At 40.8% G+C, this 26,269-nt stretch overlaps 1 protein-coding gene across 1 annotated transcript in view; it reads right to left on the bottom strand.

The window, feature by feature from the left end:
* Positions 1-25,534, bottom strand: part of LOC120522182 (myelin-oligodendrocyte glycoprotein-like) — a 60,352-nt gene extending 34,818 nt beyond the window's left edge. The window contains exons 1-3 of the mRNA XM_039743291.1: positions 25,516-25,534; positions 14,011-14,082; positions 13,272-13,619 (exon numbers count right to left, since the gene is read on the bottom strand). Of these exons, the coding sequence (XP_039599225.1) occupies positions 13,272-13,619; positions 14,011-14,082; positions 25,516-25,519 (424 nt within the window). The 5' untranslated portion in view covers positions 25,520-25,534. The remainder of the gene's footprint in view (positions 1-13,271; positions 13,620-14,010; positions 14,083-25,515) is intronic.
* Between the last annotated feature and the right edge of the window lie 735 nt (positions 25,535-26,269).

Below are 26,269 nucleotides of genomic sequence, written 5' to 3'. Positions count from 1 at the left end.
TAGTTGTTCAGTTTCTTTAGTTGTCAAGAGGTTTAATTCTGAATGTAGAGCCTGCCTCCTCCTATGTAGAGTCTCGCTTGGTAGTCTGGCATGTTCTTCATCTATTTTAGTAATTTCGCTTTTATCTCTGCTACTTTCTTGGCTTCGGATTTATTTCTGTGGGAAAGATATGAGATAATCTGTCCTCTTAAGAAGGCCTTAAGAGTTTCCCAGAGTATTCCTGCAGAGATCTCGGGATGTATTTGTCTCTAGAAATTTGATTTGTTTGATACAATTCTCGTCAGCTAATAGAAGCGGGTTGAGCGCCATCTGCGGAGTGAGTGTATGGGGCTTAGTAATTTTAGCTCCAAGATCATAGGTGCATGGTCAGAAATAACAATAGCATCGTATTTGCAAGATTTAATCTTAGGCAAGAAGTTATTGTCTATAAAGAAGTAATCAATCCTTGAGTAGCAATGATGTACTGGTGAGTAGAAAGAATATGTTCTTGAATTTGGGTTTAAAACCTCCAGGGTCTGATAAGTTGTGATCAGTTATAAACTTTGTAATTATCTTTGCGGTGTTAGATGCGTTCCCCTGTGGAGGAAGTCCTATCTAAAAGTGGATTTAGAACACAATTAAAGTCCCCAGCCATTATAACTTTATGAGTGTTCAGATTGGGAATGGATGCAAATAAATTTTGTATAAATTCCTTATCATCAACATTAGGTGCATAAACATTTATCAAAATCATTTTACAGTTAGATAAGTCTCCCATGACCATTACATATCTCCCTTCAGGATCCAATACTACATCTGATGCTACAAATGGTACTGTTCTATGTATGAGAATTCCCACCCTCTAGTTTTCTTTGTAAAACTAGAATGGAACATTTGGCCAGTCCAGTCTTTTGCAGCCGGAACTGATCCTTGCTTAGTAAGTGGGTTTCCTGTAAAAATACTATTTTAGCATTTAGACCTGTTAGGTGAGAGAGTACTTTCTTTCTCTTTAATTCATGATTCAGGCCTTTAACATTCCAGCTTACGAGTTAACTGTCCCATCATGGAGACACTGATTCTGAGTTTTTGATGTCATTTTATAGTCTTAACTGGAAGTGAGACAGCTTTAGGTCTTAATTTCCTATTTCCCCTAGAGTTGTTGCCATGCAGCTTATTATTACGTTGGTAGTTATAATTATAAAGATTAATGGATAGATTAGGTATAGATCAAGCCTGCTCTCTTTCTCTCCCCTTAACCCCCACCCTCCCTTTTGCCTCCCCAAGTGAGGCTAAAACCCACTTCACACAGTCCCAGTCCTCTGACATACCCAGAGACAGAGCACGTCCAAAGCAAAACAAGCCCCATGCAGCGGCTTTAGGGTTAAAAGATAGAGATATCTGTTACCAATATAGTCTTAAAAAGAAAAAAAAAGAATTTTGCACTTAAAATATATATATAGTCTTCAGCAATTTTAGTGCATTAAGATGATACACCCAGATAATAAACCCGGTGATGGTGTTAAAATGTGTCCAGAATAAGCATAACAAGTCTTAATGCAGTAATAGCAATAACAATAAACCAAGGGTATGATATTGAACAGTCTCATTTAGGGTAGAGATGAAATAATTAGAAAAGAAAAAGAAAAAAAGAAAAAAAAAGTAATTAAGCACAATAAAACATAAACAGATAGCGCCTAGTAATACTAAGTAATAATAAGAATATATGAGAATATATGCTGATAAAACCCGTATTTTAAAACAATAGATCAGACAGTAGATTATTAATCCTTGCTTTATCATTAACGCCATGACTCACTATTATGTATCAGAATAGTTCCGGGATCAGCTTTCTTAATTCCTTTTCTGCTTCTTCCTTGCTAGCGAAGACATAGAATTGACCCTGCCATTCCACTTTCAGTTTTGCGGATACAAGAGGCTGTATTTGACGCTGGCTTGCCGTAACCGCTGTTTAATGTTATAGAAGGCTGCGTTTAGTAGCTGTTGCTGGAGAGAAGTCAGGAAGATACGAATGTGGTTATTTTCAAATATAATATCTTCCTTGTTTCTGAGGAGTGCCATCACCTCTAGCTTAAATGATAAACGTTCAAAACGAACTATAAAAGATCTTGGTCTAGGTCTAATGGTGTTTGATCCCCGTACGCGATAAGCCGCTGCTATCTCAGATTCTGCTTTAAAGTCGTCCCCGATTATTTTAGAAAAAAGTTCAGCTGCGAATTTCACAGGGTTTGAACTATTTCGATTCTCAGGCAGACCTTCAATTCTTACATTATACCTTCTACTACCATCTTCCAAAGCAGCCTGTCTGTCTCCGAGTTTTTTGCATTCGGAGCTGACATTTTCTGCTTTTTCTTCAGCACTGGTAGCTAATTTTTCAGCTAATTCAATTCTAGTCGTGAATGTCTCCTTGAGATCCTCCAATTGATCAGTAAGCATTTCAATTTTACCCAGCATCAGTTGCATCTCCACTTGGATTTCTTGTCGCAGCCTTTCATTTGCCTGTTGGAGCATCAGCCGTTGCGTTTCGTTTGCTTGTTGCCATTCCTGTTTCAATACCAGCATCTCCTGTTTCAATTCCTGTTTCAGTCTCTCATGTGCCTTTGTCCTTGCTTTCTCTTATGCCTTCTCGGTTTTCTTTATATCTTGTATGAGCTCAGCGAACATCACCTGCAGTTCAGACGTTTCAATTGTGCTTTCTTGTACCGCAGGTGAAGCGTCAAGCTCTACTGTAGCCGTGTCCCGCTATTCCCGGCTCGCGTGGAGTAATTGAGATCGTGGACTGTAAGGCCTTTTCCAGTTTCAGGTGTTCTTCTCCGATCGGCGAGCTATCGAGATCTGCACTCACGATCGTACATTCGCTCCCCTTTTCACTCTCAGCCGGCGACGATGTAGCGGACCGTGGTCCCGAAGAGTCAGTACTTTAGCCCAGCTGATCCAGGTCTCTCTCGGAAATGCCGTATCTTGAGCTAGGGCTTGCTGATCTTAGCTTGGGTGCAGCTTTAGTTTTCGATTCTTTCGGACCCCCTTTCTTGCTGGCCATGTTTATATATGCTTACATATATACTGTAGCAGTCTCCTTGGGTGGAATAGATACAGGATATCTCAGGATAATAAGCAAATAATATGAAAACAACACCGCTGCCAGCGGAGCTCCACTTCAGACGTCGATCTCTCGCATCGGACGAGACCAACGTCTTTGCATCCTATGAACAATTACATTCCAAATTTAACATTCCAGCTGCACATTTCTTTCACTATCTGCAAATCAGGAACTTTGTTAAACAGAACCTTCCAGATTTTCCTCATCTTGCACCCTCATCCATGCTGGAAAAAATATTGATCAATCTTAAGGACTTAGACTCCATCTCTACAATATATAAAATCATTTTACAATCCCTTCCTTTCAAAGATCCAAGAGGACACTGGGAAAAAGATCTCTCAATTAATATATCAGAAAAGGAGTGGAAAGTAGCAATGCAGAGAATTCACTCGAGCTCCATATGCAAAGCATACAATTATACAACTCAAAATTATATATCGAGCACATCTGTCTCGACTAAAACTCTCCAAAATGTTTCCAGGACATGATCCAACCTGCATCGTTTGCAGCAAGTCCCAGCCTCACTAGGTCACATGTTCTGGGCCTGCACCAAATTAACATTATTCTGGACAGAAATTTTTAATTACCTTTCAGACAGCCTTGGACTAACAATCCCTCCTAACCCATTAACAGCTGTGTTTGATGTTCTTCCAGAGGGGTTTAAAGTGGAGAAGGACAAACAAATTGTGATGGCATTCACTACACTGTTGGCATGCAGACTTATTCTGATAAACTGGAAGAACCCAAACTCTCCTCTTTTAAGTCAGTGGGAAACCGATGTGTTATACACATGCCTGCCCCCCACATTTGTACCCCTTCTGTTCAAATGTAATCCATCATGGCTGAACAGGTCCCATCTGCTCCAAAAAGAGTCCAAATATCCCATAAACCTTCTATCCAATACCAACATTTGAGTCCTCTGTTAAGCCCTGTCAGAGGGGGACATTTTTGTATTTTTGTACACTGGATCATCCCATTTCTCTCTTAGGAAAACAAACATACAAATATTACATTTAAAGCCCAGCAGATGAACATGCAATAGGCACCCATTGTTTGAACTGAGGTGAGAAGTTAAAGGCAAATTTCCTGGGTTAACCTGTAACTGATTATTGTGGTGGCTGTCTACAGGATATTGATATTTACTGTCTTGCAAAAGAGGCACCACTTTGAAGTTTTTTTTGGCTGGTTGATATTACAAAGAGTACAAAGTTGTGATAACAGAACTGCTCCTTCCTTGGAGGATTTCTGTATTTACCTGACTTGGCAATTAACATGTTTGACAATATTGGTTCCTAAACAGCAGATCTTTACTCATTGATGTAATGTAACAATAATGTAACAATACATTTTGTTAACTTGTGTTTTCATTATTTGTAAACTCAGGAAATTTAGATGTGCCATTGGTTAATCTGGTTGTCCAGAACTGATAATTGCTGGGCCTGAAGGAGATTTAATCTCTGGCCAGGAGAAGGCAAAAGCGAGGGGACGGTTGACCGAAAAAGACATAAATCGTTTGCAACTAGTGCAGAATGCAGCTGCTAAAATCCTAAGTAGGAAAAGAAAATCCGAGCACATCTCTCCAGTTTTGATGTCACTACACTGGTTACCTGTGTCACTAAGAATTGACTTTAAAATACTGCTTATGGTTTATAAAGCCTTAAATAATCTCGCCCCATCTTATATATCGGAATGTCTGACACCTTATATTCCAAATCGTAACCTCAGATCCTCAAATGAGTGTCTGCTTAGAATTCCAAGAACAAAACTTAAAAGAAGTGGTGAAAGTGGCCTTCTGCTGTTATGCACCTAAAATCTGGAATAGCCTGCCAGTAGGAATTCACCAGGCTGATACAGTAGAGCAGTTTAAAACACTGCTGAAAACACATTACTTTAACATGGCCTTTTATAACTTCATTTTAACTTAATCCTGATACTCTGTATGTTCAATTCTTCATAATAACTATTCATGGTGGCTCTAAAATCCGTACTGACCCCTACTCTCTCTTCTGTTTCTTTTTCCAGTTTCTTTGTGGTGGCGGCCTGCGCCACCTCCACCTACTCAAAGCATGTGTGGACTGTGTGCTTTTCTTTCTAAAAAGAAATTTTCTTCATGATACTGTTAGATTTGGTTTATGTTCATTTATCTTTTTAATATACTTATTATTGTCTGGTGTAATAGAAGTTACTGTTGCTTTTCCTGAAATTACTGTTGTGTCTTTCATTGTGTGTTTACTCACCGTCCAATTTAAAGAACCCTGTGTGCTATTATTGATAAATTTCAGGTGTTCCCAGTCTCTTAATAAAACTGGGTGGCGTAGTCGGATATTTGGATGGTGTCTAAGTTAGATTGCCTGTAAATGTGACCAGACACCTGACACATTAATTTTGGCAGTAGTCGGCAGGATTGGGCTTGTGAGTAACACACTTGGAAGTACTAGGCATTTTTTTAATCATTTTTATTTAGTTATTGATTTTCTGGGGTAGTTTTACTGTATTTTTATTATCATCATGATGATGCCGATTTTTGCCGGTGCACCTTGGATTGCCAAGTTTAGTGGGGAAAAAGGTGACTTGAAATATGCTGAGTGGAAATAACAGATGCAGGGGTTATTAGAAGCAGCTGAATATGGGGAGTCTCAAAAGGTCAGTATTGTGATGGGAGCATTGACTGGGGATGCCAAACGGGAAGTCAGTGTGTTGAGTGTGGAAGAAAGAGATAGGGTTACAAAGATTTTTCTTTTTCTAGATAGCTTATATGGTGACCAAGTCCCGTTAGCTACTCTGATGTCTTAATTTTACAGTTGTACACAAAGAAATAACAAACCTTTCAGGGCTTTTGTTCTTAGATTGAGGGAACTTCATTGCAGGTTACAACGGCATAGCCAAGCCCAAGCCCCCTCCGATATACAGCTGCGAGATCAGCTGTTGTTGGGCCTCCACGACACTGGACTGCGACAAGCACTACGGACATTTGTGCGCCATAATCCAGATTAAACTTTTGGGGAAGTGCATCAAGAGGCCCTGCTGCTGGAAGGGGAATGTAATTATGTGGGACACAGGGAAGCAATTTGCGGAGCTATTGGTGAGTTCTCTGCAACTAACTCTCATCCACAGGCAGACTGGAGACTAGCATTCAAGGCAGAGATTCTGGGTGACCTGAAAACACAGATGAAGGAATGGACTCAGGAGCTGCTGAAGGAACTGAGGCCAGCAGTTCCACAGGTTGATGCTGCCCAGCCACTAATACACTCTCAGCCAGATAGGAGGCCTCGCACTAACAGCCGTTATGCCTGGGATTCACAGAGTAGGCCCATTTGTAATCAGTGCCAACAAGCAGGTCATTTGGCGCGGAACTGTCCATCCTCTAGTGGGCGCCCTACTTTTGAACTTGTGAACCCTGCAGCTGTGGACCAGATAGCAAGGTTGAACAGTGAAACACGAAAGGCCATATCCCCTCTTATTGGTGAGGTGTCCGTGGTACGTCACCATCGAAACAAAACATTAAATGGACTGTTAGACACTGGATCCCAGGTTACACTGATGAAAGAGAGCCTGTCCAAGCAGCATTTTACAGATAAGATAGAAGTTGGGCAGGTCCTGTTTCTTCTAAACCTGAAAGCTGCCAATGGGTTGGATATCCCCTATACAGGCTACGCCACAATGGATTTTGAGGTGGCTACAGTGAAGTTACCTGCCAGAGGGGTTGTGATTGTACCAGATGAGGTCCAAACGAGCCCATTGCTGATTGGAATGAACGTGATCTCTGCTTGTTGGCATGCTGTTTTTCAGGCTCCAGAATCACCAGTTGTACTGTCTCAGGCAGCCCCCAATACGCAGGAAGCAGGGTCTAACAGCTCTGCTGTGTGTTGACGTGCTGAGGCACACCGGGAAAATGATGGATTCAGCAGATATGTACAACCAGCCTTCTGCCATAGTGTGAGGGTCCCTGCCAGAGGGGGTACCAGGGAAGAATGGGTGAAGGGACATCAGCAGAAGCTATCAAATACAGGTCAAACTGCTAAGGGGAAGATGGATAAGGCAGCACGACATAATAAAGCTCAGCATAAGGAAGCTCAGGCTATTCCATTGCTTCCTGGAGAAAGGGTATGGCTGAGAAATAGAGGTAGACAAGGACAGGGGAAGCGGACAGGTTGGTGGAACCAAGAACCCTATGTGGTGCTGGGCCAGGTAGGGAATTCTGGGGTGGTGTATAAGGTGAGGCCAGAAGGGGGTGGTAGAGAGAAAAATATGCACTGTAATGCTTTAAAGCCTTGTTGTTTGTCTCCACAAAGTACCAGAGCTACCCCAATGGCAGAACCATCTCCACATGGACTTCCCATATATGGGTTTTGGACAATGAGAAACCCAACCTCTAGAGAAAATGGTGATGTTCCAGACAGGGGAGCTGTGGAGTTCCGCAGATCAAGGAGGCAAAATTTGGGGAGACCCCCAGCCCGTTTCAGAGAATAAGAAGATTATACCGATTGTCCGGGACTGACAATAGTTAAGTCTGGGGGGATGTCAGAGGGGGACATTTTTGTATTTTGTACACTGGGTCATTCCATTTCTCTCTTAGGAAAACAAACATACAAATATTACATTTAAAGCCCAGCAGATGAACATGCAATAGGCACCCATTGTTTGAACTGAGGTGAGAAGTTAAAGGCAAATTTCCTGGGTTATCCATTAACCGATTATTGTGGTGGCTGTCTACAGGATATTGGTATTTACTGTCTTGCAAAAGAGGCACCACTTTGAAGTTTTTTTTTGGCTGGTTGATATTACAAAGAATACCAAGTTGTGATAACAGAACTGCTCCTTCCTTGAAGGATTTCTGTATTTACCTGACTTGGCAATTAACATGTTTGACAATATTGGTTCCTAAACAGCAGATCTGTACTCATTAATGGTTGGTAACAATACATTTTGTTAACTTGTGTTTTCATTATTTGTAAACCCAGGAAATTTAGATGTGCCATTGTTTAATCTGGTTGTCCAGAATTGATAATTGCAGGGACTGAAGGAGATTTAATCTCTGGCCAGGAGAAGGCAAAAGCGAGGGGATGGTCGACTGAGAGTGCTGCCAAGACACTCGGACAGAGCACAGGGGCTCGCAGGCTGACAAGGGTACGTGGCTGGCACGACGTGATGCACAAGGACGGCAATACTTTCAGGGAGGAAGAGACAGCTCCACAAGGAGACGCCGGTTGTGGGTCCAGCGAGAGAGGGAAGCCGCATGAAAGGACCGAGCAAAGCTGGCAGACAAGAAATAAGGTGTGCCTACGTCACAGCAATACAAGGAGCCCAGAGTGGGAAAAAAGGAAAAACGAAGAGACGACGACAGGGATTCCATAATTTTGACAAAATTTCTCTTGGAAACGAGTGTCCGGTGAACAGAGTGCATCTGTGGACAGTTGAACAATTAAGTGTTGGGGTAACACTGAGAACAAACTGGACTTTGCACCACTACAGGTTGTATCATCCAATTCTTGTTTTTAATGGACTTTTAGAGTGTGAACAGTGTGCTTTCCTTTCTAAGATGAAATTTTCTTCATGATACTGTTAGATTTTGTTTATGTTCATTTATCTTATCAATGTACTTTATATTGTCTTGTGTAATAGAAGTTACTGTTGCTTTTCCTGAAATTACTGTTGTGTCTTTCATTGTGTGTTTACTCACTGCCCAATTTAAAGAAACCTGTGTCCTATTATTGGTAAATTTCAGGAGTTCCCAGTCTCTTGATAAAACTGGGTGGCATAGTCAGATATTTAAATGGTCTCTAGGTTAGATTACCTGAAAGTGGAACCAGACACCTGTCACAGCCCTCTAATCTACTCCATCTTATCTAGAATGATGAGGGACAGGCATAACTTCAGAGAAGATAACCTTGTCAGTTCTGTGCTTCAGCTTAGAAACTAACTCTTTACATTCGGATTACACATTAACATTTACTTATTTGGCTGAGATCTTTATCCATTTGTGATACGATTGGTTTAATTTCTTTTGGTTTTCCAATTTGAGGGTCAAGTGACTTGCTCAGGGTCACACGGTGTCAGTAGTGGGATTTGAACCCACAAACTCAGGATTTGAGGTCTACAGCCTTAACTGCTACACCACACTGCCTGGATGGTAGAACCAATAGCCTGGCATTACTTATGCCATTTGTTCCAATGGGATTCATCCCCTCTCCCACCAAGAGTCTATCCACCTTTCCAGGGAGGTCTTCAACCTATGCACCCAGAAAGCAACACACCATATGAGACTCACTGTGCCTGGAGCAAAACCTACATGTCAATCCTCATAGTAACTGAGTCCAATACTATTGCTGGAAATTTTTTGGAGTTGGCCCATTAGGGGTTCCCATCCCTGTTTATCACTTCAGAGTTATCAGAACCATTGTCCAGCTCTACAAGGTCCTGAAATTGTTGTTCACCTCAAGGTCAGGGTTGAAAACCTTGTAGAATATGCACCTTGTGCCTTGTGCTTTTGTCTAATTGTGACCCACGTATTTTCTGTTTCTGGTCTGGAGTGCCATCCTGTGCCACTTTGGGAGTTCACACTGTTTTTTTCTATAATGCACGGTAGCCACCTTCTCTTCAAGTTCAGTAACCCTGATCTTGAGGTCCTGGATCAGCTGGCATTTCCCACAAATGTAAAATGTCTGGAAGCAGACTTTGTCAAAGCCAAAAAGTCCAACATCATGCAGGACTTGCATTGCACTGTTCTCATGATTCCAATTTGTTTAGGTGACAGTTAAGCCCTTTTTAAAAGTGAATATAAATTAATTATGGGTTTAACAACCTGCAGGACCTGTTTGATACTCACTGGCCCCCTGTAAGCCCCCGTATTAACTGTTTAAGGTGCCTTCTGTTGCACTTTCAGCTGCCTGCTGAGTGTTATTATCTCCTACTTGACTTTCCCTTAAGCCTGTCCATTTCCTTAAATTGTCTCATTGAAGCTTCCTTCCCTTCTAACCCAACATAACTATCAATACTATAAATTCCAAAATGCCCTTCTTATGAAATGTGCCCTTCATTTCCCCCTGTGCCAGTGTGTGTTGGTTTGAGGGTAAATTTCCTGACTTCACTCCTATTCCTTTACTTCTTTCCTTCCATACTGGTAATCTCAGTTACCGATCCGAAGCTGGCTGATTATTTACTTCTGTTCTACCGCCGAGCTGCACTATGCCTGCCACTGCTTCACCTACCCTTGCCATTGAGATGCACACACACACCCTTCACTCACAATGTGCCCTCACATTTAAAAAAAAAAAAGTTCTAAAGTGAAAAAAATAAGAAAAGTGAAAAGTGCTAGTCAACCCCTTAGTTAAGTTTTACAAACAAACGCTGGACTGTAATGACGTTTCACACACAAACAACACACAGCACCAGACTTTCCATGTGATTGTATAGGACAGGCTAATTAACTGAAAACAAAATGTAAAAGTGTAATGGCTCTGTATTGTAATTAAATTACTATTACTTGTATAAATTGAAGGTGGTCTGAAAAGATGAGCCTGTGTCTTGTTTTAAAAGTCACTTTTATGCTAGTTTACAAAAGTGAGCACAGTTGGGTTTAATCAAAATCAAAAAAATCTAATCAAATCAAAATCTTTATTGTCATTGTAGCAATGAGACATTGTGCAACGAAATTTTTAGGTGTAATTTTCCAGTGCAGAGAAATAAAATAAAAACAAAACACAATTACTCAAGTTAAAAATAAAATGGGAATAAAATAAGTACCAAAATAGTCCATAACATCCGAACAATGTTTTCCATTCATACATACTTCATATTGCACTTGTCCCTTATCCAATGTTAACTTAGAGCTGTATTGTAAACATGAAGGTGCACTCGGTCAGACTGACCAATTAGCAGCATTCAGCATGGTGATGGCTGAAGGATAGAAACTGTTTCTCAGTCTATTTGTCTTCGTCTTTATGGATTTGAAATGTCTGCCTGAAGGCAGGTGTTCAAACAATGCATGTCCTGGGTGTGATGGGTCCTGAAGAATTTTCTTGATGTTCCTGAGGCGACAGGAACTATGTAGTTCTTCTAGTGAGGGGAGAGGACAGCCAACTATCCGCTGGACAACCTTAATGACCTTGGGAGCTCTTTCCTCTGAGCTACTGTGCAGCTGGAGAACCACACAGAGACAGTAGGCCAGGATGCTCTCTACTGTGCAGCAGTAAAAGGACACCAGCAGATTCTCAAGGATGTTGTTCTTCCTGAGCACCCTCAGGAAGTAGAGTCTCTTTTGGGCCTTCTTCACTACTTCAGCAGTGTGTGTTCCCCAGGTCAAGTCCTCCCTAATGATGACTCCCAAGAAGCGGAAGTCTGAGACCATCTCCACACAGTCCCCATTGATGATGAGTGGCTGGATGTTGTCTGCCTTCTTTCTGAAGTCCACGATGAGCTTCTTCATCTTGGCTGTATTTAGGAGCAAATTGTTATTCCTACACCACGTTGTCAGCCGCTCCACCTCATCCCTGTAGGTGGACTCATCACCCCCAGTGATTAGCCCTACTACCGTGGTATCGTCAGCGAACTTAACAATGGTGTTACTGTAGTGGGCAGGAATGCAATCGTGGGTGTAGAGGGTATAGAACAGGGGGCTCAGCACACAGCCCTGTGGGGAGCCAGTGCTGAGGCTGATAGGTGTGGAGAAGTAGGGGCCCACTCTAACCCTCTGAGTGCAATCACTCAGGAAGTCCTTGATCCAAAGGCAGGTGGAGTGTGGAAGACCTATGTCTGACATTTTAGTTACCAGTCTGTGGGGTAAGATGGTATTAAAGGCAGAGCTGAAGTCTATCAAGCTCCAGATGGGACAGAAAACATGGAGAACAGTAGCCACAGCGTCCTCCGTAGACCTGTTTGCTCTGTAGGCAAACTGGTGCGGATCAAGGATGGGAGGAATGAATGACATGAGCTTCTCGAAGCACTTCATAACCACAGGGGTCAGTGCAACTGGCCTGTAGTCATTAAGACTGGTGATGGTCTGTTTCTTGGCCACAGGCACTATGACAGAGGATTTCAGGCAGGATTGCACAGTGGACTGAGACAAAGACTGGTTGAATATCCTGGTGAAGACCCCAGCCAGTTGGTCTGCACAGTCTTTCAGCACGCGTCCTGAGATGCCATCAGGTCCAGCTGCCTTCCATGGGTTGACAGCCCATAGCGTGCGTCTCACCTCGTGCTCCCCCACTGTGAAGATGGGGCTGTTGCTGGTATCTGGATAGGGTCTGGCTGTCTCTGGTGGATCCACTTCAAACCGGGCAAAGTAGTGGTTCAGTTCCTCAGCCAGTGATAAATCACCTCCCACAGCTCCAGGACTGGTCCTATGCTTGGTCATATGCTGGACACCAATCCACACTCACCTGCCATTGTTGCTATCCAGGTGTGCCTTGATCTTCATTTTATAGTCTGACTTGGCCTCTCAATTGCCCCTCTTTAGGTTGGCACGGGCTGTGCTGTAGAGGGCCTTGTCATCAGACCTGAAGGCAATGTTCCTCTCATTCAACAGCCTCTGGACTTCCCTGGTCATTCAGGGCTCCTGATTGGGGTAGACCTGGATACGTTTATCCACTGTGACAATGTCTGTGCAGTACTAAATATAAGACATTACGCTGTCACTAAACACTTCAAGGTCTGGGTGTTCAAAGATGTCCCAGTTGGTCCTACTGAAACAGTCCTTGCAGCTGCTGAGAAGCTCCATCTGGCCAAGTTTTAACTGTCCTTGTGCTGATAGGAGCAGTTTTCCTAAGTGGAATGTATGCTGGGATTAAAAACAGTGACATGTGGTCAGAGTAGCCCAGGTATGTAACGGTGTAGCCCTGTAGCCCTGTTTAATGTTTGTGTAGACTTATCCAAAGTGTTAGCTCCTCTGGTGGGACAATGGGCTTGGCCATGAGGACACTTGACAAAAAACAGATGCACACGTATGTGAACTATAATCTGATCTTCAACTGGATAATATAATCTAAATGTCTGTGCTAAAAAAAAAAACAGACTGTAACTACAAACGTCATAAATAATAGAAACTACATTTACTCAGGAAAAAACGTCTACCAAAAACAGAAATACTGAAAGGCCTCCTCACATACAGACCACGGTACAGGAGCACATCAGAACCTTTACAGACATGTGAAAAAGAATAAATGAAGCTTAGAATCACCTTCAACATTCAGAGTGATGTGAGCCTCTTCATCCCATAGTCGAGAGTCCACAAAACATCTGTAGAGACCGCCATCAGAAACACGGACATCCTGGAGTCTCAGAGACACATTTCCACTCATGAGCTCTTCTGGGAAAAGTGAAGTCCTCCCGTTATAGGCCTGCAACTGACTCTCAGGTCTAATTTGAAGATTCTGGTATAAAAGTACTGGAGAGTAGAAGTCATTTCGAAACCATCTCACCTCAAACTCCTGAGCACTTAGTGGTGGTGAGAGTGAGGCAGGTAGGGTGACATCTTCACCAAGAAGAGCAAAAATGTCAGTAGAAGGTCCAATGACAGCAAAAGTCTCTGAAAACAAACCACAAATAGCCACAGTGAGTATCAAGATGGAGTCAGTTCATGAGAACAATTCCATTTAAATCAACAGAGAAGGCTCTTCAGGGTTTATATTAAGACTAAATGCTTTTCTGACATCTTTAAAATTTCTGAAATGGAAAAACGTTAATTTATATATTATTATGTTATGTTCTACAGACCGTTCTGAACTTCCATTGTCTGACATTCAAATACTGTGTTCAATAGATGAAGGATAGAAAAACAGTTGAAACAGAAACACCAAAAAAGAACAAAGTTGTGAGATACAAGAAAAGTCTGACGTGGAACAAAAATAAATCAGTTCTATTTACAGGCAAGAAGCCTTTTGGGCCAAACTAGAATCACAAATCATACAAATACATACGTGTCCAGGCGACGTGTGTCATGTGGAGTAGAAAGAACACAAAGCAGATCGTTCCCTTCTGGACCTTCATTACTATAAAGCAAAAAAAGTTTGATTTGTCCAAACAGTAAGAAATGATGATGACGTCCTCAGAGATGAGGCTCAAGTCTGTTTACCTGCGTGTGAGTTGCCGGGAGTTCCAGAGGGTAAATAATATATTGTTATTTTGAATACATGCATTTCATGAGTGTTCCATGTCTACAACGATCTGTGCAAACAAAGACGTTTATGCCTTGTGCAGCTGCGTTGTTCTTATATGTGAGTGGACGTTTCTGGCGGGGGGAGGGGGGGGGTGGTGCTTCTGTTCTCTTTCTCCAATGTAGAACCCTCATCCTCATCTGAGTTCACCTCTGCTATAGCACATATTTATTTGAAAACAGCATTATCAGATCAGGGGAGTGTGAACGCGAATGTGACTGAGAGAATAAAACTGAAGAAAAAAAAAACGCTAACCTTTACAAGTACCATACTTTTACTGCGGCTGTTACTGACTCAAATCAAATGTATGTTTTTATTGTATAATAATATGAATAAGAGCAGCTCATTACTCAAAACAGAGGAGTCTGGGGTCAAACTGGGAACATCTTGATTACGAGTCAGCAGTTCTTACCGCTACACCACCAACGCGGTCCTATCAAAGGGGTGTCAATGTCACACCCTCACACAAGTTTTTTTTTCTGCAGTTATATTCTTGAATAGAAGCACACTTGTTCTGTTATATTTGTACCTTTTGTGAAAGTGTTTATTTGATATTTGGACTTCACACATTATATACTTAATGTCTACATTTTGTCGATTATTACTAAAAAATGAAAAATGTTTCTGTCTTGTGTTAAACATTTATTGCCTCCCATTTCCTGCTCAGCCATGCTTACCCTTATGCACAAGTGTCCTTGGAGCGGTAAGTTACGTCACAATATGTTTGTTGTACAGGACACCAACTGAGTGCTACAACAGGACTCAATCAGCATTGTCATAAGCACTTCATGTTTTACAGACACACACAAGGTAAAAAAATAAGTCATAATAATAATGAAGAGAGAAACGCAGTGCCAACATGTGTAGCTCATAAGGGTTTAAACTCCTTTTTGTGATTGCTTTCATGGCTCACTTTCCTGGCAAAGATCAGGAGGAATTTGAATCAATTTGTAAGGCTATGACAGGGTGACAATAGTGAGCCAAGTAAAAGAGCAGGCAAGAGGCAGGCAGGTCGAAGATGTCTCTGGTTCTCTGAGATGTTCCTTGATGTAGGAATATCGCACTTACTTGCCCTTCAGATGGCTTTCTCCTTTCACTTGACTGTTATGGACAAATACTAAAATGCAGAACTCTCTTCATGTAACACATTAGAACAACAGAACAAGACTACACTGTGGAGCTGGACACTCTTCTTATTAGACACAGGCCTCTCTGTCTGCCCAGAGAATTTGCTCTTGTTGCTTAAGTGTGACATTTATATTTGAGGACTACAGTAATGGCCATGGAGTTGGTGACTGAGCTGGACAGCACTCATCTGGGATATAAACTGATGGATAATTGGAGATGTTAAGTATGGAAGGTTATTTGTGCCAAAATTAAGTGCAACCCAACATGTTAATTACATTACATTCATTAATTTCTCCACAGTTCACATTGACAAACACGGTCAAAATTATTTAGAAGTGGACCACCTTTATTCCCAACTATTGATGCCCTTTGCCCCACCTTTTGACATTGACTGGTCATTTGAAGCCATAAAATTTGCACTGATTAATGTGTGGTCTTGAAATGAAGTTCAAACGTTAAGAGAAATGCAATACGTTTGCATTGGATTGCTGTGGATACAAATTGAAATGAAATACACTTTTAGATTACATTTTAAACTGACACAAAAATTGTGTGCCATAATGAAAAGCAATCAATCATTTGTTTGACATGTTTTTAATTATTACATAAAAATATGGCAACACGGGGTGAAGCCTGTCTGGATTTAGTATTTTGTAATAATCAGATTGAATTGAGGGTGTAGAGGTAATTGAACCACTAGGGTCACGTGACCATAATATAATATAATTCTCAGTATTTTGTAAGAGTGCAGATGCAAAGACTAAAATTGTTAAGCTGAACTTTATAGGGAAACGTTTGAGCAGATGTGACAAAGTCTAAGTAGGATAGACTGCGATAAGCTTTTAAGTGTGGAGACAGTCGAGGAGCAGTGGAACAGGTTTAAAAATGTAATGCAGGACAGATACAGAACTAAATTTGGAATTAATAGGAAACTAAAAAAAACTCCATGGTGGATTACTAAAGATTTAAAAAAGAAGTTGCAAAGGAAAAAACAGATGAATAAGGCATATAAAGACTAATGACTGCAAAGAGAATCGTAGAGCATATGAGAACATGAGGGCAACCATTAAGAAGGATATCAGAGAGGCTAAAAGACAGTTGGAGAGGAATAGAGCAGATACGGCGAAAGACGACCCCAAGAGATTCTTTCAGTATTTTAGTAGTAAAAGAACAGTCAAGGAGGAGGTGAAGTGCATCAGGAATAGTAAAGGGGAATTAAAAGATACAGACAATGAAATAGCAGATGCCCTAAACTTACATTTTTCTGAGGTGTTCACAAGTGAACAAGTGGATAACCTCAGAGTGGTAACAGGGACTACTAAGGAGGTACTGAGGGATTTGGAAATTGTAGAGGGAGAAGAGCTGCTCAGATTAAAAAGATGAAATCAAACAAATCACCAGGACCAGATAATATTTATCCTTGTGTTTTTAAGGAGGCTAGTGAGTACAGATATAAACCCCTGACACATATTTTTAGGAAGTCACTGAGCACTGGAGATTCTGAAGGACTGGAAAATGGCAAATATCATCCCATTATATAAAAAGGGTGACAGGGCAGATCAGAGCAACTATAGGCCAGTAAGTTTAACATGCATCACAGGAAAATTAATGGAAGGAATTATTAAGGACCAGTAATGTCACATTGCACAATGACATGCAGTGAATACACTTGACTTGAGCATTCATAGTTTTCAGACTCTTTCTCTGTACGCTTGGCATTCGTTTGCTCAGAGGTTGATGCACTTGCTGTTTCCTGAGCAGCTCTTCTTTTCTCCACACTAGCAGCTCACTTCTTCTCTTCTTTCGTCGGCATCTTTTCATGTTAAATCTGATTAAATCAGTGTATTACAATTACTTATTACGTTTTCTTTAATTTATCACTTAAGCTCGAACTTAAGTTTTCAATCTGCCTCAAGAATAATTTAAGATATGAACAGGTAGGGAAAGTGACGGCGAAGGTGGTAGGGATGAGAACGGTTGAGAATTTATTCTACAATAAAATAAAATAAAAATAAAAAGAGGAATAGCCTTGGAGTTCAATCATCACCCTGAAAGCGGATAATAGACGTCATGTAGTATATGTGTACCACATTTCAGGTCAATAGGTCAAACGGTTTGCGAGCTACAGACGATTTAAAATCCTGGACAGACAAAGGAACAGCCACAGTAGCATTTTATATATAAAGGTAAGATTTTTCAACACATGGCAAGGAACGGAGCTATTCTGAACAGTCAGCATGAGTTCAGAAGAGGGAGGTCGTGTTTTACTAACATGCTGGAATTCTATGAGGAGGCAACAAAAGGATACGATCAAAGTGGAGCAGATGAGATTATTTATCTGAACTTTCAGAAAGCATTTGATAAGGTGCCACATGAGAGGCTGGGCATCAAATTAAAAGAAGTGGGAGTTCAGGGTGATGTTTTTAGATGAGTGCAGAATTGGCTCAGACACAGGAAAAGGGTGGAGTGCCATCTCAGGGTTGGTGGCGAGATCCTGCCCCAAGTGGAGGAGTTCAAGTATCTTGGGGTCTTGTTCACGAGTGAGGGAAGAATGGACCGTGAGATCGACCGGCGGATCGGTGTAGCATCCGCAGTGATGCGGGCGCTGCATCGGTCTGTCGTGGTGAAAAAAGCTGAGCCGTAAGGCAAAGCTCTCAATTTACCACTCGATCTATGTTCCTACCCTCACCTATGGTCATGAGCTATGGGTAGTGACCGAAAGAACGAGATCACGAATACATGTGGCTGAAATGAGTTTCGCAGGGTGTCTGGGCTTTCCCTTAAAGATAGGGTGAGAAGCTCAGTCATCCGGGAGGGTCTCAGAGTAGAGCTGCTACTCCTCCGCATTAAGAGGAGTCAGATGAGGTGGCTCGGGCATCTGATCAGGATGCCTCCTGGATGCCTCCCTGGTGAGGTGTTTTGGGCATGTCCAACCGGGAGGAGGCCCCGGAGAAGACCCAGGACATGCTGGAGGGACTATATCTCTCGGCTGGCCTCGGAACGCCTTGGGATTCTCCCAGAAGAGCTGGAAGAAGTGGCCGGAGAGAGGGAAGTCTGGGCATCTCTGCTTAAGCTGCTGCCCCCGCGACCCGATCCTGGATAAGCGGAAGAGGATGGGTGGATGGATGGACAGGAAGCAGAGGGTGATGGTGCAAGGAACCTCATCAGAACTGGCCGATGTTAAGAGTGGTGTTCCACAGGGGTCAGTGCTGGGGCCGCTGCTATTTTTAATATATATAAATGATTTAGATAGGAATATAAGTAACAAGCTGGTTAAGTTTGTAGATGATACCAAGATAGGTGGATTAGCAGATAATTTTGAATCCATTACATCATCACAGAAGGACTTGGATAGCATACAGACTTGGGCAGATTTGTGCCAGATGAAATTTAATGTCAGTAAATGTAAAGAATTACACGTAGGAAGTAAAAATGTGAGGTTTGAATACACAATGGGTGGTCTGAAAATCGAGAGTACACCTTATGAGAAGGATTTAGGAGTCATAGTGGACTCTAAGTTATCAACTTCCCAACAGTGTTCAGAAGCCATTAAGAAGGCTAACAATGTCAGGTTATATAGCGCCTTGATGTGTGGAGTACAAGTCACAGGAGGTTCTGCTCAAGCTTTATAACACACTGGTGAGGCCTCATCTGGAGTCCTGGGTGCAGTTTAGGTCTACAAAAAGGACATAGAAAAGGTCCAGAGAAGAGCGACTAGGCTGATTCCAGGGCTACAGGGTTTGAATTATGAGGAAAGATTAAAAGAGCTGAGCCTTTACAGTTTAAGCAAAGGAAGATTAAGAGGTGACATAATTCAAGTGTTTAAAATTATGAAGGGAATTAGTCCAGTGAATCGAGACTGTTATTTTAAAATGAGTTCATCAAGAACACGGGGACACAGTAGGACACTTGTTAGGGTAAATTTCACACAAATGTTAGGAAGTTTTTATTTACACAAAGAACGATAGACTCTTGGAATAAGCGACCAAGTAGTGTGGTAGACAGTAAGACTTTAGGGACTTACAAAACTCGACTTGATGTTTTTTTGGAAGAAATAAGTGGATAGGACTGGTGAGCTTTGTTGGACTGAATGGCCTGTTCTCGTCTACAGTGTTCTAATGTTCTAATATTGTGCCAAAATGAAATGCACCACATGCATACGCATCACATTTCAAGGTAGTTAATGCCTTGGATTGCATTTAATTTGGGCATAAATAGTCTTCTATTATTATTGTGTTAAAGCAGTAAAATGCTAAGGTTGAATAAGAATAATTCCTGTGATGGGGCACTCAGATGTCACTTAGTGCTGCTGACTCACAATCACCTGTGGGTTTATAATTCTCATTTTGACTTGTGCTGCCCTAGTGATTTGATTTTTGGAATCTGTGAATTTTGTGTTGTTCTCTTCCTTTACCACAAACAACTTAGCTGAACTGTTTTACTGATAAATATGAACATTGATAATAGCTAACAAAACAAACCAAGAGGAGTGATGGAATAACATCAAGAGGATTGAAAGTAAGTTTAAGTGTGTCGATAGTACTTTCTAGCTTTGAAAGTGAAACAACAGTAAAGGATTCCAAGACAATGCCATGATTAACAACAGGAAGTACATAGCCAGTGGGAACAATGTCAGAGCGGATAGTATCGATTTTACTGACAAAGAATGAAAGAAACTACTCACATGAAAGAACAGTACTATTTAATCTCATTTCTGGATGGGGATAAATAGCCACATTAATTACATTAAATAAGACCGTAGATTTATTAAAATGAGAGAATACCAAATCAGTGAAGTAATCATGTTTAGATTTCTTAACTGCATCTTGAAAGTTGAACAGAGAAGTCCTAAAAATCTGCTTAGATACAGTCAACCTGTCTTTCTTCCAACACTGTTCAGCAATTCTACAGGTGCGGCGCAGCTGCCTTGTTATGGTATGTCATTAAGCCAAGAAGCTTGTCTACCCTTTGTGCAGCAAATCTTGAGGGGAGCAACTGAGTTTATAATCATTTTACATGAAGAATTTAAAGATAATAGAGATTATTATTACACTGGCCTAGTATCTCAAGACTGGAGAATATGGTTTTGAAATCAGATTTAATAAGAATATAAGAATTTAAAAAGTGAGAATAGCGTAGGACATAGCTTGTAGTAGTAACGTCAACAGTAATATTTAAATCCATCATTACAGAAAAATGATCAGTAAAAGAAACATCACATATATCAATATTATTAACTGAAATACTAAATGTAAGAACAAGATCAAGGGTGTGACTGAGAGAATGAGGAGAAGCATTAATATGCTGGATATAATCAAATGAGTCTAATAATGAAGAGCTACACTTCAAAAAGTTTCAGTTCAAAGCTACTAAACAGACCCCTTGTAAGACTCTGACAAAAGAAAATACTTTTAAAAACAGTGGCAATGCCAATGGGGGATGGGGGGTATTTTGGGTGGCCACGACGAGACAGCAGAGGAGAGTTCAAAAATGAATAACCTGGTGGTACCAAATCAGTAAAACATGAAGAGTCATTATTAACAATCTAGCTCTCAGTTTTTTTAGACACTGATCTCAAGTTCATTAGAGCAGCCTTAAGGTATTTAAAGCTTGCTACAAGACGGGCTCGGGTGAGCATATGAAGAATAGCAGTATTTACTCCCCTAGAACACACAGGGAAAGAGTGATTCCGCTATGAAATGGAGAAATTAAATCCAGTACCCAGCACCCAAGGTCCAGGGTCAGTAATCTGTGCAGGAGAGGATGGGTCAAAGACAACTCTCAGGCATCGAGAATCCAAGCCCAGCAATGAAAAATTGAACTGTTTAACAGCAAAGCTGGCACGCCTTTCGCATCAGCATCAGGAGCATCTACACCTCCAAGGAATACTCAGCTCACTTATACAGGACAACACCGCCGTCCAGGTAAAGAAGTCAGGAGATTAATTAAACAAGCGTGAAGGTTCAAATAAAGTCCCATCAGAAGAAGAAAAATTAAGAAAAGAGCATACAAGAATAGACATTAAGTAAAGAAACACAATCATAGGACAGTAGCTGCTGGGATAAATGAACACAATAAGACAAAATAAAAATATAAATTAACAAGACGAGCAGACAGGCAGCCACACCAGTCGGCGCCATCTTACAATCCACCTTACTTATGTTGTCAATGACTCCGGCATGATAATTTGTTTGGTAAATGTAAGGTTGTGTTTAAATTTTAATGAATTTGTAAAACAAAACTACATTGAACTGTAAGCAGCTGCCGTGTCGATGTCATGTCAGTGGTGGTGCTCCTCTCTAGCTTTACCTTTGTTTTTCTTCCTGTTTTCTTTCCACTAATGTTTCCAATATTTGTTGCTGGCTGTTATTAATCATTTCCTTTTTTCTTGGGCCTCTAATTTGCTACCAATTACTGAGATGTACTGCTGATTGTAGCAGCCATTATACTCAAGCCCCAGTTCTTTGTTTCATGATTTTGGGCACTTTTTATTTAGTTCTTCCTGTTCTCTATTACTTTATTCTGTTTGTTTGCCCTTTTCTGGATGTTATCTTTACGTGTCATCATGCTGTTGGTGTTGTATTTGAGTCAAAGATAGCAGGTCAACTCTAAACTGCCTTTGGACCCCTTAAATCATTTATAGATATTAAAAATAGAAGCAGCCCCAGCACTGACCCCTGCTGGTCACCACTCTTAACATCGGCCAGTTCTGATGAAGTTCTTCGCATCATCACCCTCTGCTTCCTGTGTCTGAGCCAATTCTGCAAAAATCTACACACAACATCCTCTGACCTTTGGATGCTTGGCTGAGTATTAGGACAATGATTAATGTAAAGTTTGATTTCAATTTAAGTTTTAGAATTTTATTTATATCTTTAAATTTAGTGTCTATTTTCTTCTTTGTATTGCAGTTAGTTAATTATAATCAATTGACATTTCTTGTTTAATTACCTTAATGTTTCTAATTCATTAATCTTGATGTTGTGCTTTATTTTATTTAATTACTATTTTGTAATAGAAAATCATTGAATTGTTAATCTATAAGTTGTAAATTGGGTTCAGGTGGGATTTCCCTGTTAGATGGGTGACTCCATAGGAGGTAGTTGTAACAGGGAGATTCTTCTCTGTCTCGCAAATGTGTTTCTTTTTTTTTTTGGTAAACAAATGTTTTAGTAATTTTTAAATGAAAAAGAGGAACAAACAAAAAAGAAAAGTGCAACATCAAAAGACAGAAGGAAGTCCCTAACCAGATGGATTCCACACGTATTTCATCTGTTTGTATGAGCCGTTATGGACTATTGAAGCCAAATTTAATTTTTATGTATTACCAAAATCTAAGAACAATCCAACTGTCTGCCTGGTGTTTATAATCCAGGGATGTTGTTAGACATTATTGATGTCAAAGCTTGTATGAAAGACCATTGTGATCTTGATTATTTTTCAGATATTTGCTTATTGTGTCCTTCAGGGGCTGCACACTCCATGATTAATGGGCCTTTAATTCATTTCTTAACTGGCAGCCAAATTCCACCTGCACACCCTAAAATTGGTGATAGAATTACCAAAAACTTGTATCATTTCCAACTTTGTGAATTTAAAAACAAAAATTCTGTGACGGCAGAGTAAGGCAATACATCGCCATCATCAGAACAGGAGTCTCTGGTGCATGGAATATCTGATCAGCACCTCTCAGACTCTACAATCACAGGCCTGGTTCAGAAGAAAAGACTCAAAAGCAGAGGGCCTGTGCCAGTTGGAAGAGAATGAATGATGTGAGATGTAAGTGACTGACAGCCATCAGTAAAGGGTTGTAGCTGCTCTTGTGTCATCTGATTTAAGAAGGAACAGCCCCACTAATGAATTCCTCGATTACTCAGTTATCTGTTAAAGTTCTCCATATTGTAACATAAAGCTCAAAGGCTGCTGTATAAATGATTTTTGTGCCTGACCTTTGCCCGTTTTCATGCAGTCTGTTACTGACTGAGTAAAAAGACCCGTTCTTGAAGTTTTAAAGTCAGATTTCAGCATCTGAAACAACACGACACCTGAGTCCATTTCCTAATAAAGGCCAGATACTAAAGTTGGATAAACCGACACTCAGATGTGCAGATATAGTCAGATTTTTAGATTGTGTCGGAAAAGTCATGTGAAGCTCAAATCACATTGAAGTATTGATTATTGATTATTTTTACTGCCTACTACACTCATATCTTGGATTGACTCATTTTAGACTATAAACGTTACATTAAAGACCGTCTATCACAGATTAGGAGGATGTCCTTTTGGTCTTTTAGCTGGGATCTCACTGGTGTTCGGTCCCAAACGTTATCTGTGTTTATTAGTTATTTAGTTTATCTCACTTTTTTATTTATATGGTTCTTTTTACTAGTGACTTTATTTATACTTTATTAGTTTTCCCACAGAGTTCATTTATTTGTTAAGGCTCTTTTTCCTTTCTCCTTTTTAATTATTTTTTCCACTGAGCTCCTTCATAACCACCATAGTTATGGTTCATGTTAACTTCATGTTAAAGTGTCACCTTTGCTATTTTTAAACTTAAAAAACGTTTGACCACAAGTGTTAACTCAATGGCAATCAAATAAAAATGTATAGTAAAATAAACACAATCTTTTTTTAACTAATACAACTTACCCAACTGAAATATCCATGATACATACGCACCTCCTCCACTCGCCTGTCTTCAATACAAGGCACAATGCTAATAAAATAAATAAAACTTTCACAAAATGTCCACTGACAAGACGACAAGTGTGCGGCCTACTCTGCCTCTTAAGCTAACAGGCCTGTCAGGTTCTTCTCCAGTTCTGTATTTTTAAGAGGATCTGTTTGTCTTAAATTTCTAAATGGGAGCTCCTGCACTAAACAGATGCCATCTATCTGTCGTCACTCGTATGACGAGTGTCCTTATAATTAAAGAACAAAATGAAAAGCCATGGCCTTCCCAAAGCAGCTCCTCTTTACATTTCAGAGGCAGACGCACATCTCTGTCTTAATTCTTTTCCTGTTCAGTTTCCGGCCCCCCTTTTCTCCCACTATAAGCTCAGACAGAGAGCATGTTCATCTGTCTTTCCTCTCCACACACAGAATGACTCCTTAAATTCCAGGTTCTTGGCTTCCTCAGTCCCATGATGCTTTGCCAAGATGGAGAGCTACAACCCCATTATGGGACAGCTGGGCTGAACACTGACTGATTTCAATTAAGCCTCATGTTTTGCATTGTAGCGGTCAAGTGCCGCTAAGATTTACACCGTCATGGTGACGGTGATTTATTTATTTTAGTGGAGGATTAACAGGGACAACCCCAGCCTTGGAACGACACACACACACACACACTACAAAGACCAAATAAAGCACACCGGGAACATTAAACAATTAAGAATATAATGAAATTAAATTATCTAAATGCAAACAATAATACCACCCCTGACCCCTTTCGGTGATATTACATTTAACATATAAACACAATAAACACACAGCAAAGTCCATGAAAAAACCAAACCGGATGAAATGAGAAGTGACGAGATTGAGTCCAGCGATCTGTATGTAGAAAGGGAATGGAAAACACAGTCCTACCGGTAGTTGCTGAAAGGATGACAACGGATGGATGGTTCAGGAGCGCTACACTCTTCTGGGAAAGCCAATGAATCCAAACACAATCTTCTGTATACAGGTAGACAGACGATCCAGACCCCAACAAATGAATACAGTCCAGGACACAACGATGATATATGGCAGAATTAACGGCAGGCAGTCCAACAGATAAATGCAGCACACAACGTACAACAACAAAAACAACTTTTTCTCCTCTTCCTGACACCTGCCCTCCTTTTAAACCCCTCTGGCCACCTTTGACCCCCACAGCCCATACAGGGTCTGCTGGGGAATGCAGTTCTAACTACTAGTAGCATTGCTACAATATGTTAGTTTTTCTTGTTTGCCTCATTATTAAACACAGCTGGGGGAGTTAGGTGGGTGTTAATCTGATCATAGACTCGCAAGGTTGAATTTAGAGCTGCAGCCCTCTATTGATTCCTTCATTCCATGAGCACTTTGAGTAGTGAGAAAAGCACTATATAAATGCAAACAATTTATTGAATTTAAACAATTTATTAACATTACCCATGGTTCAATACATCCATTCATGATGTACACAATGAGAGCACAGAAAAGCCCGGGGAGATACACAAGGACCTCCTCACTATTCTACCTGCCCAGGTGAGATCCAGAAGCCACCATCAGCCAATGATGGACTCAATTACCACATTGTCAGGCAGCAGTGAAAAGTGCAGGCCAGTCATCTTGTGGTCACATGACTCAAGGGGGTCTGATAAAAAGGGAAAACAGGACTGTTACAGTCAGTTAACTTCAGGTAGGATGCCAAGATGGATCTCCACCACATGACAACTGCACTTCCTGTATAAAGAGAACATAAAAGCAGCGGCACAGAGGGGTCACCCATTTCTCAGCATGTGGGCTTATGTTCCAAAGTGGTGAGATTAACATTAGAATTACCAGAGCCTATGAAAAAACTCGTAGATCCGTCCCACCTTAAATCGCTTCTTAAATCCGTTCGCCCCTCTCCGCCAGCATCTTTTGTCTTCTAAATGTGATGATAAAGACAAGCTGCAAGCAGCCGGCTATTCCATCCCCCCACCGACTTAGAACGTGCACAAACTTCTCTCAGCTCATGCCTTGATTGATTATCTGGGAGTGAAGTGGAGTTTTAGAGTGAAAATAATAGATCATTATTTGGAACACACTCATTTCATTTGTGTTCCGTTTCTACAGTAATCTGTGTAAACACATTGTTAAAACAGAAACGTTTTTCATATTCTAGTAGTAGATGACAAAATGTTGGCATAAACTATATAAT

This window comes from Polypterus senegalus, chromosome 2, assembly GCF_016835505.1.
Source record: "Polypterus senegalus isolate Bchr_013 chromosome 2, ASM1683550v1, whole genome shotgun sequence".
Lineage (NCBI taxonomy): Eukaryota > Metazoa > Chordata > Cladistia > Polypteriformes > Polypteridae > Polypterus > Polypterus senegalus.
Note: the sequence above shows the minus strand (reverse complement) of the source record. Positions and strands in the feature narration are given on the sequence as shown.